This window comes from Zingiber officinale, chromosome 6A (assembly GCF_018446385.1).
Source record: "Zingiber officinale cultivar Zhangliang chromosome 6A, Zo_v1.1, whole genome shotgun sequence".
NCBI lineage: Eukaryota > Viridiplantae > Streptophyta > Magnoliopsida > Zingiberales > Zingiberaceae > Zingiber > Zingiber officinale.
Window position 1 is genome coordinate 79,652,017 of NC_055997.1, and position 17,765 is coordinate 79,669,781.

Genomic DNA, 17,765 nt, shown 5'->3' on the forward strand with positions numbered 1-17,765 from the left:
TAGTCTGTTCATGAAGTTTGAATTTAGAAAATAATTCATCTAATCTAATTAAGGAAAGGTCCTTAGATACCTTGTAAGCATCTACCATTGATGCCTATAAGGTGTTCCTAGGAGAGACATTTAGTGCATACCTGATGACGTTATAATTTTCTACTTTTTATCCTATTGCGTGAGACCGTTGAGAAGGTCTTGGATCAGTGCGTATGGTTGACTCATCGATTCACCATCTTGTATTTTTATATTATATAATTTATTTAAAATTAGATCTCTTTTGCTTACCTTGGTGTTAGAGGTGACCTCATGCAACTCGATTAGCTTTTCCCATAATTCTTTGGGCTATTGAAGGGGTCAACCTGGTTCAACTCTTCTTTAGTTAAGCCACATTGGAGGGTCTGGGTTGTTTTGGCGTCGGCCTCTATCTTCCTCATTAGACTTGGGTCGCAGTTTTCGTATGATACTAGTTTTCCAATGTCATCGAGTGGAAGCGCGAAGCAGGTTTGGATAATGATCCACATTTTGACTTGTGTTTTGAGGTGATACTCCATTCGGTTCCTCCAGTAGTTAAAATCCTTGCCGGAGAATAGTGGTGGGCGTGCAGTACTGTAGCTTTTTTAGTATGCCATTTGAGGGAATCTTGCACAAAAAAATAAAAGAGCAAAGAGTACCAAGACTCGGTCTTGGATTAGTAGTGTGGTATGAAAAGAGATTGTATAACTCGAGTGGTGCTTGCACCGACTTAGAGACACAAAAAACTTGATTACGAAAAAGAAATCTAATCAAAAGGGGTAATAATACCAATTTCAAGGAAAAAATAAATTAATAATGAAATAATAACAATAAAATAATAAAAAATATATAATGTTAAATTTTGTCAAACATGTTATTTCGCAAATTCTTATTAATGGTGAAAAAATGAAAGTGAATTTTTTTAAAAAAAAATTGGAGGGAAAAAATGAAAGACGTAAGAATATTTTTTTAACCAAAAACAATATATAATTTTCTTTTTCAAAAAGGAACCCCCTGCTCGATTGGTGGTTTCACCAATTCAGAACAACCTCGCTTTGATACCAATTGTAGGATCGAGACGTGCTAGAGGGAGGGAGGTGAATAACACTCGTGCCTTTTTCACACTTTTCGTAAAAACTATCGGAGATAAATGTAGCGGAAAATAAGTAGAAGAAGAAAACATAATGTTGACACTTTTGGTTTTACTTGGTTCGGAGCCTTTGACTACTCCTACTCCAAGGCTCACGCTCGTTGAGTGTATACTTTGGGAAATTCACTATCAATTCAGAATATTACAAAACTGAGTGCAACATATTTATAATTACAGTACTATAACTGAAAGTTGTACTGATAACAACGGTGTTGAAATTGAGAGCTTCTGGTTGTCAGAGTAGCGTTACGATTTTGTTAGATCGTCTTTGGAGCAGTACACAGGAGAATAATCGTGAAGATGAGTTGTGCTTGATGCACTACTTGAAGAGGGCAATTATAAGTTATTGAAGGTGCCTTCAACCACCTTGAAGGCGCCTCTAGCTGTGAAGTTTATCGCCGCAGCGTCGGAGACGATAATTTCCGCAATCTGTGAAACTTTTCCGGTCGAAGGCGACTTCAAGCTTCTGGAAGGCTCCTTCCAACCCTGATCCAAGGCTCCTTCAGGCATCTGGAAGGCACCTCCAGCTCCCTCCTACGAGAAACTTTGGCTAAGGCACCTGAGACACCTCCAACAACCCCGGAGGCACCTCAAATATTGTTCATCCGAGCATTTCCTTGTATATCTCTCTTCCTGTAAGGCATATTAGTCCACAAGTAAAATATACCCTGTAAAACAAAGTTAGCACAATAAAATATGAATAATAAAGTAGTTGACAGTCTTCATACTATCCAATTCTGACTTTCGAATTTCCTGGAAACCCTAAGTCAAACCGACGCCTAATGTTCCCTCAACGGGGAACACATCCTCACCTACTCCTCTTAAGAGAAATTACCTTTTGTCAGATCGGTCCTCCAGACCGATTGGACTTTTGCTTAATGTCTGAGACTTTAAGACTTCATGCTGAGCGTTCGCTTCATGACCCGTCCAGACTTCCACCTAGTCCGTGACCACCAGGATTTTCATCTAGAGTCCCTGACTCTAAAATTTTGCCTAAAGTGCTCGACCCACCAAAACTTGACCCAGTCCCTCAAACCAGGATTTCATTGCCTAACCACAGCTACGACTTTCCATAACCTAGGGTTACTTCCCCTTAGGATTTTCCACCAGCCTAGAATCCATTAGGACTTTTATCTAAGAACACTTAGGACTTTCCTGCAAGCTCATTTACACTTGTTAGACAATAAGTAACATTAACTTTGAACCCTTTGCCATTATTAAAACACATGTTCGATCGTCTGGTGCTCCCTGCACCAACAAATCATCTTCCAGGTACACTCAGCGGAATTACAAGTGTCATATGATAACACTGACACAATATCATTCAAAAAAGGTATATCACTTCAACACAAATTACAATAGTGTTTATAGTGTGTGTCATAGCGGCTACAATGATGAGGATATATTGCGGCTTGCGTATGAAAATTATTGTGAGAAAAATAATGACATTGCATTTAATCTCGAGCATGTATGGAGATCATCATAAAAGATCGTCCAATGTTTACTCACAATCCGTTGATCATCTTGTTGGCATGAAGAAGACAAGGGCCTCAGAGTCGAGGGCAATCAACACATCATCTAACAAAGATTCGAGTTTATATGTAGACCTAAACGAAGAAGAAACTCATCTAATGGTCAGAAGGCAGAAAAAAAAGGGAAAAGACAAAATGAAATCGGATATTGAAGGTATGCCAATAGCTTTGGACAATATTTTTGCAACGTTTATTGAGTATACAAGCATAAAAATGGTTGAAGTTAAAATGAAACAAAAATAGCACAAAGTAGTTGAGGAGATGAAAGTAAAAGCTGCCGAGATGAAAGTAAAAACTGTCTTGGCCAAAGTTCAATTAAAGAAATACGCAATCCTTTCGAAGGATACTTCGTAAATGACAGAGGAGCAACTTATCATTTACCAACATCTATATCAAGAGATTAAGGAAAAATAAAATATATAATTTTTATTTATTATTATTTTTAATTATTGTACCTTTTAATTAATATAATTTTTTATTATGGCCCGTTTCAATTAATGTATAATGCCTGATCAACTAGTATAAGTGTCGTAAAGTAGTAGTTGAAATATAGTCATGGACAAGTAATGCTCCTGTTACACATCCCATGTAGAGGAAATTGACCAATCTAATAATGCGTTCGTTCGTTATTTAAAATTAATTTAAAATGCGGTCCAAATCACCATTAACTAACACATTTTTTTTAATGAAAAATACAATTAAAACAGCTATCAATTAATAATATTATCTTAATAAAATAATTAATCAATTCCAAAATAATCAAATATCTGACCAGAAATAAAAACATGTTATTTTTTTCTGACGCTACATTCTAAATCTGGAGCGAGCCAAATTTGCTTGTACATTGGAAATTAATTCTAGTTATTTATTTTATACAATTCGACCTTTTCAACAAGAAAAAATTAATATTTCTTAATGTGAAATGATGTATAAGGGCATCCATAATGTTACAATATTATAACACCCATCATCTTATGAAAAAGCATGGAACTCACTGCCACATACTTATTATAACAACATCTTTCTTTCACCCACATCCCTTTTAACATTAACACTCATTATTTATGGATCCCACAATCCACTCAACCATCTTAAAATTATATCATATTAAATAAATATATTTTAATTATGTTTTAAAATATTTAAATTATTATTATTATTTTTAATAGTAATATTACTTTTAAAAATATAATTTTATTATTTTTAAAAAATAATATTAATTTTTTAAATATATTTATTAAATAAAATAGATGGTTGTAAGGAAATGAAATTACAATGTTAGGAAAACAAAATTATAAAGTTGGGAAAACGAAATTACAACTGAGCACATAAAATTATAAAGTTGGGAAAACGAAATTACAACTGAGCGACTAAATTTACAAAGCTGGGAAAACAAAATTTATTTTAAATTACTATGTAATTATGAAATTGAAATGTAACAATCACTTAAATAAACCATACAATTATGAAATTAAAAATAATATATGAAATACTAATTCACGTATTGCTGTTGTATTGCCCCTAGATATGCTCAACTAAGTCGGCGCGAAGTTGGTGATGAACTTGAGTGTCACGTAGCTCAGAATTTATTTGAAGATAATCTTGAAATCCTCGGTTTGAGCCATGGATAGGTTATGCGGGTTCATCACCTTCATCATTGTACCAATTTGTCACGTGACCTCCCTCATCCTTAACAATCATATTATGCAAAATAATGCATGCTAACATGATTTGTTTTAACTTTTCCTATACCAATAACGAGCTGGACCTCTGACAATTGCCCATCGAGATTGGAGCACCCCAAATGCCCGTTCAACATCTTTTCTTATAGACTCCTGTCTTTCCTTAAACAACTTCCTCTTGGGATCCTCCGGGCAAGGAAAAGCCTTAACAAAAGTAGTCCACTCGGGATATATTCCATCTGTTAGATAATAGCCCTTCGTATATGCAGTGTCGTTTACCGTGAAATTAATCTCCGACATATTTCCTTGCAAGACGTTGAATATGGGAGATTCATATAACACGTTAATATCATTATGTGAACCGGCGACCCCAAAAAATGCATGCCATATCCACAAGTCATGAGACGCGACCGCTTCAAGTACGATTGTTGGTGACCCATGCCCCCTTGTAAATTGACATTTCCAAGCAATTGGACAATTTTTCCATTTCCAGTGCATACAATCAAGACTACCTAATATGCCAGGGAAGCCATGTCTCTCATCATGCATTTGAAGAAGACGTTGAACATCATCAGCATTTAGCCTTCTCAAGTACCTATCACCAAATATTTCAACCACGTATTCGCAAAACTTGAAGAGGCACCTGATGGCAGTTGATTCACCCATATGTAGGTACTTGTCAAGATGATCGGCAGGGACTCCGTAAGCAAGTTGGTGAATCGCGACGGTGCATTTTTGAAGTGGTGACAACCCTTTTCTTCGTACAGCATCGTCCCTATGTTGAAAAAATGCTGAATGATTCTCTAATGCATTCACTATGCGGAGGAATAACTCTCTTCGCATTCGAAATCGTCTTCGAAATATTTCATCATGATACATCGGGGTTATAGAGAAATAATCATTGACGAGCCTCTCATGCCCGGCTTCACGATTTCTTTGGACGAACCTTCTTCTACGCATGCCCCTCCTCTGATATGCTTCCATAAGTTGTTGGTGTTGTTGAAGAACTAATAACATCAATTCTTCACCCGGATCATAAGCTTGCTCATCGATTTCAACATGGACTTCGTCTTCGCTTGTCGAGCTGGAACTTGAGCTAGAACTGCCTGTAGAATGAGACATATTGGAGGAAACACATTTTAGTATATGTGTTTGAGAAATGGTATGATAGTCGAATGAAAATCTTGTAGCACAATGTGTCTATATATATTGTTTTTCTCATGCAACGACTAGTTTGCAACGGTTAGTTTGCAATGGTAAGTTTGTAATGGTAAGCTTCCAACGGTAAGTTTGCAACGGTAAGTTTGCAACGGCTAGTTTGCAACGGCTAATTTGCAACGGTTAGTTTGCAACAGTAAGTTTGTAACGCCTAGTTTGCAATGTCTAGTTTCCAACGGCTAGTTGTAACAGTTAGTTTCCAAGGCTTGTTTATAATGACTATTTTGCAAAATTATAATAATTAAAACTTACATTAATCGAAATGAGAAATACAATAATTAAAAATTACAATCACTCGAAAATATAATAATACTAGAAAATGAACATTCAGTAAACAATTTAAATATTCCATCTCGACCTAATATCCTGGCATATGCATTCATGTATGATAAGCTGCTCCTTTGTCATCTATGAGGTGTCTTTGTTCAATATTTCGTACTCCTTCAACTTCAAGCGACGATTCTTAGCTTCAGATTTGGACAATGCAGCTTTTGCCTTAATTTCCTCTACTTCGAGTTGTTTTTGTTTCAAATCGACTTCAGACTTCTTCACGCTTGTGTACTCAGTGAACTTTGTGATAATATTGTTGTAGTTTACTGTCAGATCCTCCATGGTCGATTTTACTTTGTCTTTTCCCTTTCTTTTTGCTGCCTTTTGTCCCATTGGACGAGTATGTTCATAATCAAGGTCTATACTCACATCTTGGTTGGAGGAGGTGTTGCTTGCTCCCGACTATGGAGCAAACATTGGACGATCTTTGACAATTCTCCACACATGTTCGAGATTGAATGCAACGCCATTATTTTCGGATCGATATTTTTCGTACGCAAACCTCAATATATCTTCATCACTGTGACCACTTCGATATGAACTATAAACACTATTGCAATTTGCGTTGAATCGATATACCTTCTTTTGGATTGTATTGTGCCAATGTGACCATATAACATTTGCACTTCTGGTGTTTGAACTTAGGGGAAGATTCTCATTGTAGTAGCTTGCAACCCGTCCCCAAAAAGCATCCTCCTTTTGATCATTACCGATTATTGGATCATCACTGATAGTGACAAAACTTCTCGCTAAGACCTCGATCGTCTTCAACCTTTGTCCAACTTGAACGCTTTCTTGTACCCTCAGCATTTAAAACCGCCTTTTCTAAATTGATCACCTCAATTGGGGATTCACGGTCGGAAAGTTGAGTCTTCGGGACAAAAGTCGGAGTTACAGGTTCATTCGACATCGAAGGAGTAAAAGACATACCAGTTGTGAGTGGGGTACTATATCCATGAACAACCGACGGCGTGAAATACGAATGACTCATGTTTTGCCAATATTCAGCTGGAAGCGGTTGATATGGACCTCGAGGAGCATAATTCAGATGATTCATATAATTTCCAAAACCTTGGAAATTTTGAAGATTTTGTGGAGGAAACGACATATTGGGAAATGGATGTGAGTATTGATAATTTGGTAGAATTTGTGGATTTTGAGAAGATAAATATTCTTGTGAGTTGTTTGTAGAATTCAAGAAATTTATAAAAAATACCCTATTATTTTCATCCATTTTGGATAGAAAATAAGATGGTAGGAACTTGAAAAAATAGATGGGGAGAGAATTTATAGAGTAGAATTGAAAGAGTAGTGAGTTGGAATGAAAATATGTGTACATATTGATGGATATTTATAGATGAAATTTTGAACTAGCCGTTAAAAAACTAACCGTTATTACCTTTTTAATTTTATAATTTATAAATTTTTTAATAAATAAAATTTTAAAATTATATATATAACATGGGTGGGCTAGACTAACCGTTAGTACCTTTTTTAATTTTATAATTTATAAATTATTTAATAAATAAAATTTTAAAATTATATTTATAACATGGGGTGGGCCAGCCCTGGCCCACCCCATGAAGCTTGAACGCGTTCAGAACACTGAACGCGTTCAAGCAATTAATTTTAACGCGACGTTTTGCAACGCCGCGTTAAAGCTACAATGGCGTTATAACGCCGCTTTAACGCGGCGTTGCAGATGCTCTAATGGATGGCTAGGAATAATCAAGGTCAGGTTAAGATAATGTGACGATCAAACGTTAAAGAGGAAATGATAGTTAAACTTAGAAAGTACGTTTTAAAATTGATCATTTTTTCCAAGACTTAGCTTCAGAGGCATTGTCCTGTTCTACTCCTGGGCGGCCCAAGTGTTGGTCGGTCCTGAGGACTCCACCCATCACTTTTTCTGAGCACTGCCCTAGTCTGTTCACAACTGGCCCAAGTGTTGATCGGACCCCAGGGCTCCACTCGTCACTTTTCCTGGGCATTACCCCAGTCTATTCCCGACTGACCCAACTGTCAGTCGGCCCCGCAAGGTTTTGCCCATCACTTTTTTTGGGAAGTTCCCTAGTCTATTCCCGATTGGCCCCAACATCGGTCGGTCTTCCATGATTTAATTCCTCACTTTTCATAAGAGAAACTCCCAATCTACTCCCGATCGACCCAAGTGTCGGTCAAATTATCACCAGGGAATAACATTATAAGAGAATCGCAACCACTTGTCAGGAAATAACAAGTATTTGTTAAGGAATATTCTGATAAATCACATGCATGCCACGGAATCTTCCTTCACCCAATGGAAGTCCGTTATATATCCTCCTTCATCCAACATACCCTAACACTCGACATTCCCTGATGCCTCATTATTACGAAGGTCATGAGAGGTAGTATAAAGAGGGATGCCCTCTCCGTTGGCCAGGTACGTGCATATACACGTATTTACTACAATTCTATTTTTTCTTGCACTTTTCGCTCGACCTCTTTTGCTGACTTGAGCATTAGAGGGCTTGTGTTAGGGACCTTTTCCTTGGTTCTTGCTCTTACAACCCCGTGTGAGCTCTCTGTGGTGTGTGCAGGCTCGTGAGTACCATTTTTGATGTCTTTTTGACATCTCCTCCCTGCTCCCCTCGAAGATCTAAAAGCCTACAATGTATCTTTGGGTCCAAAGCCCAGTCCACTCTTTGTCAGCGTTCTCGCCCTCGTCACCGGCCTCCGGTCTAACTCAGCTTCTGAATAGGATCAAATTTGGCATCGTCTATGGGAACTTCTTCGCCTAATCCCGAGGAATACAAGCTGTTTAAGGTCACCGACCTATGCAACCATGACACTATAGGAATACAAGCTATTTAAGGTCGCCAAGGCATAGGTCGTGTCAAAAAGATGAATCGTAAATGAGCTCCCTACCTCAGAGGGGAAATCTAGGAGGAAGCAGCCATACGACTTCCCCCGGACATTTTTTTGAGCGCTAGGAGAAGGATCGCAAGCTTCCTCGGCTGAGAATTCACCCTCGAGGGATCCAAAGAAAGGGAAGGCTCCGAATATTCGGGAAACACCTAAACAATCCAACATACCCTTCTCTCAGAAATTGCTGGATGAAAAACTGTCCAAGGGTTTTAAACCCCCGTCCATTGGAGAGTATGGAGGTTAACAATGATCTGGAGGACCATCTCCTAAAATTTCATAACGCTACTCTGTTGCACCAGTACAACAACACAATAAAATGCTGAGTATTTCTGACCACTCTCCTTGGATCAGCACAAAGATGGTTTGATAGACTACCGGTCGAATCTATTACTTGTTTTACAGAGTTCAAAAACACTTTCCTGCACTATTTTTCCAGTAGCAGGAGATACGAGAAGACTAATCATAGTCTGTTCACACTCAAACAAGGAGCCATGGAGTCCTTGAGAGTATACATTAAGCGTTTCAACCAGGCGGAGTTGGACTTCCCATCCGCCACCTCTGAGATATTAATAAGCACATTCTCCCAAAACTTGTCAGAAGGGGAGTTCATCTGAGCCCTCATCAGGAAGCCCGCAAAGGACTTCGATAACTTACTGGGGAAAGCAGCCAAAGATGGTGTAGAAGTCCAGATAGGTCAAAGAGTAACAATACAAGAGTTCTCTCACATCAATCCCTAAGTGTTGGTAACAATTTTTTTTGTACTTAATTACTAAAATAGGGAAGTGTAGCATATTACACTTCGCCTAAATTCTTTGTACTCAATTTCCTCTTCCGGAGGTACCAAAAGAGATATTTTAGTGGATTACCCATCGATAGGTTCACGGGACCCGGGTTTTAGAGTAGGCGTCGCCGAATGCTCTGAACCAAGTAAAACTGTGTTTCTGGTGTTTTTTTTTAAATTTCCTCTATGTACTTATCTTTTAAAATCCGAAAAGAATGAGATTCTCAAAACTACATGATCACCCCCCTCTCACGTGTGACTCGAACCAACAAGTGGTATTAGAGCAAGTTCTGCTCTCAATTGGTGCAACCACCAATCAAGCTAGGGGGAATTACTTTATTTTCTTTTCGAATTTTAGTTTTTCATACTTAATTTGAATTGGTAGAACTTACCATTTCAAATAATGATTTTTTGTTCAGTTTTTAACTCGAAGTTAGTTCAACACCACTCAAATTACTTAAAATTTTATTCTTCTTCTCAAACTCTGCTAATCCAAGACCAAGTCTTAGTACCTTTCTTCAGTTTTCTATCTACAGTTCTAAATGGCCCAAAATGAGGGGTACAACATCGTTCGCCCCCCACTCTTTAATGGGGACGATTTCCCATACTAGAAGAAGCGGATGGAGGTGTACCTAAAAATTGACTTCAACCAATGGTTTAGCGTCACCAAAGGGTACAAGGTGCCAATTGACAACGCCAGAATTCCAATGGACCCGAAAAATTAGAATCTGAAAATGAAGAAGAACGCCCAAAATGATTTCAAGACTCTTAACACAATCCAGTGCAGGTTAACAAAGGAGGAGCTAAACCCTGTTGGCCCACACAAAAACGCCAAGGAGCTATGGGGAAAACTCATAGAACTACACGAGGGAACCAATGACGCAAATGTAATAAAAAGAGATCTATATTTAAATAAATTATTTAATATAAAAATACAAGAAGGTGAGACTGCTAGTTAGCTGCACGCGAGGATAAAAGATATCCTCAACGCACTTCATACAATCAGCCATCAGATGGAGAACCGGGATCTTATAAGGTATGCGCTGAACACATTTCCTCGAAATGCATTGTGGGCATCCATCGTGGATGCCTATAAGATTTTGAGGAACTTATCCAAGTTAAAGTTAGATGAATTTTTTGTGAATTGGAGCTACACGAATAGACTAACACCAAACTTGAGAAAGATGTTGCTTTTATTGCATGAACATCAAAAGAAAATACCAGAACCAAACCGGAACCTGAAGTTGAGTCTGACCAAAACTCAAACGATGAAGAATAACTTGGTGAACCTGGTAAGGAAGATGTTCATCAAGAGAAAAAAGAATTTCACAAGAAGGGACCTGTAGAAGATCAACTCAACCTCAAACTCCAGCAACAACAAGACGAACATCACATGCTTTGGATGCAAAAGAAAGGGACACTACAAGAACAACTGTCCGAATCTGAAGAAAAAGAAAGCCCACAAGGCAACTTGGGATGAATCATCCACGGAGGAATCAGATGGTGACAAACTAAAGCACACCAACTACCTCTCACTGATGGCTTATGGACCAAAATCGGAAAGCGACTCAGAAGACGAGTCCGAACCCGAATCGAGCTACAAGTCCGCACTTGTTTCTGAAGATTCCGATGAGCTACAATTTACTTTAAGCAAAAAGTTTCTAAAATAATAGTATATTTAAATAAAAAATTAACTATGTCAGAAAATAAAATAAATGAACTAAATCTATAAAATAAATTACTTAATGATCAACTGAACTCAAATCTAATAATTAAACCAATTCAACCTGAAACCTCAACTCAAGTTGCAAAACTTGAGGAGGATAATTCCAGATTGAAAGACGAAATACTTGAACTAAAAGAACTACTAGAAAAATTTACAACTAGATCCAAGTACCTTAACATAATACTTGGATCACAAAGAGCTGTATACAACAAGTCCAGTCTCGGTTACAAATCCAGCTTGACTAACAAAACCTTTATATCACTTATGGATCAAAATAAGAAACTAACTAAAGCTTGGGTTCTGAAAGCATGTCTAACCACGCAAGTAGGACTTAATCAATTTTATGTACCTAAAAATGAAATTCGCTATTTAAAATCAAATCCAACTAAACCTATTAATTCAAAACTAAATCAAAATAAACCTTTAAAACTAAATTTCAAACTAAAAAATAAGATAAAATCAAATAATGAAAATTCAAATAAACTTAAATCAAATAACTATAAAACTAACTCAAATTACCACCAAGTCTATTATAATTACAAAAGTAATTGACACAAACTCAAAACTCAAACCTAGCTAAATAATTCATGGGCAGGCTTTAAATTGGTTGATACCTCCAAATAATAGTTTACCCGGCTGGGTAATTAGGATTAGTCAACAAGGGATAAAAGTTTAACTTGATCAACGGTACTGGTGAAGTTTTGAATGATACTAGATTAGGGAAACTCTGCCTATGCATGTCTGGGAAAATATGACTTCGACCTTGTGCATTTAGCTTAGTGGAACTAACTGAAGCTACCCCTTACGAATCCTAACTAGTTAGACTAAAGTTTTATACTAAGTTTAGTGGATATAACTATTTGGAAAACCTTGAATGCATGGTTACTCTAATGATATCCAGGTGACTCACTATAACCCAGAAGTTTATCGAAAAAATACCCGTTTGTTGAACCCAAAGCTAAACTTGAATATAATATAAAGTTAAATCCAACCCTAAAAATTCCATCTAAACTCATCTCACAAAATTATAGGATACCCTAATTGAAAACATAGATCGTGTGAGATGACTAAGAGTTTAAATTAAATTAAAATAAATTAAATTAAAAATTAAATTAAAATAAATTAAATTAAAATTAAATTAAAATTAAATTAAAATTAAATTAAATTAAATTAAACTCAAATTCAAGTTAAAATTAAAACAAACTTAATCCTCGATTCAGTTAATAAGTGACTCTTACCTTTTGTAGGAAATTAAGTGGATATTGGACAGTGGTTGTTCCAGACATATGACTAGAGATCACACCAAGTTCACTCATTTAACATACAAAAGCTTAGGAATAGTTACTTTTAGAAACAACGACAAACTCAAGGTAATTGAGATAGGTAATATCGAACTCAAAACTAACTTTATTTTTAAAAAGGTGTTATTGGTTGATAACTTCAAATATAATCTACTTAGCATTAGTCAACTTAATGAGAAATCCAACCCCAATAGATCAGCTGATCGATTGGTGGTGCCCAATCGATCGACTGATCGATTCAGAACCTCTCTGTTCTTATGAGAATGCCTCCCAATCGATTGGCCGATCAATTATGCCCCTTTTTCTCGTTGTACTCTCCTAATCGATTGACTAATCAATTGGGCTCTAGTTCAATTGATCTCATGATCAATTTGACCAAACCTAACTTGCCTAACTCAAGTCTAGGGTTCTCAAACCCAACATCCAGTCAACCTTGACGTGTTGAGACTTCGTCACCAAGTGTCTGGTCAATCCTTTTACCCACTTGGACTTTTCTCTCCATGCCAAATGTCCTGTCCTCCTGGACCCACTTGGATTTTCACGTGCCTGGCTTCACTCACCAAGACTTCCTTACTACCTAGCTTCACTCACTAAGACTTTCACCTGAATTTACTAACCAGGATTTCCATCTGTCTAGCTTCACTCACTAGGACTTTCACCTGACTTCACTCACCAGGATTTTCCATCTGTCTAGCTTCACTCACTAGGTCTTTCACCTATCTTTACTCACCAGGATTTCCTTTCTTCCTAGCTTCACTTACTAGGAATTTTCCTTTTGTTTGACTTCACTCACCAGGAATTTCCCATCAAGTGTTCGGTCAAATACTGATATGCTTGGATTTCTATCTTTTGCCAACCTTTCTATTGGACTTACCTTGCCTAACCTCCAATTAAGACTTTACAATCAAGCATCCAATCAACCTTGACTTACTTGACTCTTCTTCACATTAGACTGGTCAATCTTGACCAATCTCCCTAAACGAACGATTGCTCTTGCAATCTCCATACATTGTCAAAACAATCTTCATATATTATCAAATATCAAAACTCACACATTATGACTCAAGCTTGAGCCAATTCAAGCTTAGTTAACTTGGTCAACCTTGACCTAGGGAAATTACACCAACAAATATAATAGTAAATTGATCAAGTTAAGTAGTCCTTTTTCACAATTTCTAACTAGACATTAGTACATAACTTGACTAACTAAGTGAACATTACTATCTTTTGATAGTTAGTTATTAACTAAAGACTAGACATTTAAGAACACTATTTAGATGAACATTTTTAAAGAAATATCAGGTTTAGGGGATGGATATTTGAAAACTACTTTTAAAAGTGTCATATTTCAAAAAATTTAGTTTTTTTGCTATTTTTTTGTAAACTAATATCTTAAAACTTACTTAAATCTCTGTTTAATATCTTTTGTTCAGAGTTTTCAAAGTATATGGTTGAAAAATTATCTTAAGACATGTTTTAATATACTTGCAAATTACTTAATCATCTGAAAAGTTTTTTTTTCAAAACCCTATTTCAATGTTTTTTAGAAAATTGATTTAAAAACTTCTTTGAAAGTTTCCTTAAAAATGTTTTATAAAAATATTTTAGAAAATAGTTTGAAAATTACTTTGAAAAATATCTTTAAAATATTTTGAAAAGTTATTCAGTCTAAAAATTACTTTTGAAAAATATTTTAAAAATTATCTTCAAAATTTGCTTGCAAAATTCTTGTAAAAATTATCTTTGCAAAATATTTTTGAAAATTTTGAATAATTGAAAAATATTTATAAAATTTTAAAATTCCTTTGACAATATATTTGCAAAGTCATTATATAAAATCTTTTGAATACTATTGTATAAATTATTCTACCAAATGTCCCTTAACAGACAATTTTTGAAAAATGGATTTTGAAAAATTATTTGGAAAAGCCTTGTAAGATTTTCTTGAAAACATTTATTCCTCTCTATAATAAAGCTGAGTTTTTACCTTTGTAAAATTTTAATTTGAAAATATTACTTGAAATAATTGTTTGAAAACTTGCTTGAAAAACTAAGTTTGCAAAGTTTGTTTTGTTAAACCTTTATTTAATTCTACTTTATGCATTAATTTTTTAATATATGTCAAAGGGGGAGGATAGTGGGTTAGGTTAGGAAAATCAAATCATGTTAACTCACTTTACTCAATTTTTATTTAATTATATTTTTTTTAACTTTAACCCAAATTGTCATTACATCTAAAAGGAGAGATTGTTAGTGCAGGTTACACTAATAATCATGTTTTGATGTATGATAAATAGGTTAAAGTTAGATGTGGTGTACGTCTACTCTTTTTACCAAGTATGTAGGATTTGATGAGTCTAGAGGACCGAAACACTAAGCTGAAGTCCAGCTAGATTGATAGTTACCATGAAGTCCAGATTGGTTTAAATATGGTAGGAGTAAGTCCAGCTAGGTTGATAGCCGGCACGAAGTCTAAATCGATTGAGATATAGCAGGAGGAAATCCAGATTGGTTGAAATATGGGAGGAAGTCTTGGTGGATCAAGGGACTTAAAGTCTACAATTGGTAAGTGGAGGTAAACAACTGGAGGAGAGATCTAGTGAGGGTGTTCTCGGTTGAGGCAATAGTAGGCATCAGTCCAGCTTAGGTCTATTTGGGAAACCTAAGCTGAGACCTTGATTAGATCCTGGTCTCAGAGAGATAGAATCTAATTACTACTTCTTTCTTACTATATTGTGCTAATTTTATTTTACAGGATAAACATATTTTTGTTACCTAGGACTAACTCTTTTTTGCAGGGAAGAAGGCTGAAAAAAAAAGAGTCCAGGCACTTGGAGCTAGCCCGAGCACCCGGACCAGCTTCGCTAGGGTGGCCTGGCCAGGCACCCGGGTGATTCGGGCTCCTAGAGATGGTCTGACACTCGGACCAGAAAAATCATCCAGAAGTTGAGTTGGAACGTGATGACTGGCCGAATTCACGTCAACAGTCCAGGTGCTCGGAGGGGGTCCAGGCTCCTAGTGGTGGTTAAACTTCGCGGATGAAGTTTCGACGAGAGTTCACCATGTCATCAATAGTCCAAGCACCCAGAGGGATTCTAGGCACCTAGAATGGGTCTATATAAAGGCCTTTGACCAGCAGCTTCAGAAGAGCATCTGCTTTAACTTTCATTCTTGCATGCTACTGTGAGAAGGTTTTGACAATCCTGAGAAGTTGCTCCGACGATTAAGGAACTTAATTCATTCTTTCTTCTTGTCGATAACTTTTTAGTTTACAATTCGTGTACTAAAATATTGTAATTCAAATATTCGAATTGATAGTGATTGCCCAATAAAAGTGATCAATAATCATGGGCCTTGGAGTAAGAGTCATCACAAGCTCCAAACCAAGTAAAACTTGGCCTTATTAGTATTGTTTCTATTTTCTTTATTCCACTACGTAACTTGTTTTTAATCACGATTTTTGACGAATTCTATTCACCCCCCCCCAGTGTCTTTCTAATCCAACAGTAATTCCTGGGCTTCTAGGTTTTTTGCATCAGAATTAGACACTGCTTGGACCCTTCTTAAGCTTTCTAAGCGGAGCCTATCATCGCTGGTCTTCAGTGTTGGTGCAGATTACACTAATAATTTGGTTTTGATGTATGACAAATAGGTTAAAGTTAGATGTAATGTTTATCTAACCTTTTCTACCAAGTGTACAGGAGTTGACTGGTCTAAGAGACCTAACACCAGGCTGAAATCCAGCTAGTTATGCGGGCCTGATAGCTAGTGGGAAGTCTAGATAGGTCAGCGGGGCCTAATATCTGGCAAGAATTCCGGTTGGGTCTGCAGGACTTGACAACCAGCCAAAATCCAGTTGGGTCAGCGGACCTGACAACCAGAGGAAAGAACTAGTGGATCAGAGGCAAGTCAAGTGACTGCAAGTGGTAAGCGAAGGTAAGCAACTGGATGAGAGATCTAGTGAGGACGCATTCCCTATTAAGGGAACTATAGGCATTGATCCAACTTAGGCCCATTTGGGAAGACTAAGTTGGGATCTTGACTAGATTCTAGTCCCGAGGAGATAGGATCGAATTACTACCCTATCTGTGATGTTGTGCTAACTCTGTTTTGCAGGGTAGATATAATTTTTATTGCCCGGACTAACCTTTTCTTGTAGGGAGAAGGTTGGTTCAAGCACTAGGACTTCGGGCATCTGGAGCTGGTTCGGGCGCTAGGACTCCGGGGGTCCGGAGCTAGTCTGAGCACCTAGAGCAGGTTGGCCCAGGCGAGCCGTAGGCGCCTAGGCAATCCAGGCCCCCGGACTCGATTCAAGCGCCCGGAACTAAAAAAACATCCATAAGCTGATGTGGAGCATGTCGATTGCCCGAGCCACGTGGTCCAGGTGCCCAGAGGGGTTCCAAGCGCCTGGAATGGACCTATTTAAAGGCCTTCTACCCGAAGCTTTAGAACAATAATGACGATAAGTTTCTCTCTTGCTGGGTGCTCTGAAAATGCTCCTGCGATGCTATGAAGCTCCACCGACAACAGACGACCAAGACTTTCCCATTTTGTTGTTGTTGGTAACTGTTATTTCTAGTTCTTGTACTTAACTACTGTAAACTTTTTGCGAACTGTTGCTGGACTGCAGAACAAAAGCACTCAACGAGTACAGGCCTTGGAGTAGGAATCGTCAAAAGCTCTTAACAAAGTAAAACTCGATTTGTTAGCATTGGTTTATCTCTCTTCTGTTGCGTACTTCGTTTTAATTCACTTTTGATTTTCAACAATCACCATTCACCCCCCCCCCCTCTCTAGCATTCTTTCCGATCCTATAAGTGGTATCAGAGCCAGGCTCCGCTTTGAATTGGTGCAACCACCAATCAGGCAAGGGGTAATTTTTTTCCCTCTTTCAGATTTTGAGCTTTTTCGGTATAGTTCAAACTGGTATAATTACCTTTTTGGATAAATCTTTTTCGTTGCAAACAACTCTGAATTAGTGCAACACCAATTGAGTCTTAATATTTTTTTTTTCTTTCTTCTCCCATACTACTAATCCAAGACCTAGTCTTGGGATTCTTTTTACCTTTTACTCTTTTGTGTGCAAGGTTCATAGCCCAAAACGAGGGATACTCCACTGTACGTCCTCTCCT

The 17,765-nt window shown here is 37.1% G+C and overlaps 3 protein-coding genes across 3 annotated transcripts in view; 1 reads left to right on the forward strand and 2 right to left on the reverse strand.

Moving 5' to 3' along the window:
* Positions 1-4,424: 4,424 nt before the first annotated feature.
* Positions 4,425-5,249, reverse strand: LOC121994970. The gene has a single exon (XM_042548840.1). It carries the CDS (start codon positions 5,247-5,249, stop codon positions 4,425-4,427), a length of 825 nt encoding a protein of 274 aa, XP_042404774.1.
* A 747-nt stretch (positions 5,250-5,996) lies between these two features.
* LOC121994972 lies at positions 5,997-6,728 on the reverse strand. The gene is made up of 2 exons (XM_042548841.1): positions 6,498-6,728; positions 5,997-6,320 (listed from the first exon to the last, which is right to left on the reverse strand). Exons 1-2 carry the CDS (start codon positions 6,726-6,728, stop codon positions 5,997-5,999), a joined length of 555 nt encoding a protein of 184 aa, XP_042404775.1.
* A 213-nt stretch (positions 6,729-6,941) lies between these two features.
* The window catches only part of LOC121994973 (probable E3 ubiquitin-protein ligase ATL45), a 71,273-nt gene continuing 60,449 nt past the window's right edge, over positions 6,942-17,765 (forward strand). The window contains exon 1 of the mRNA XM_042548842.1: positions 6,942-7,101. Coding sequence (XP_042404776.1) covers positions 6,942-7,101 — 160 coding nt within the window. The remainder of the gene's footprint in view (positions 7,102-17,765) is intronic.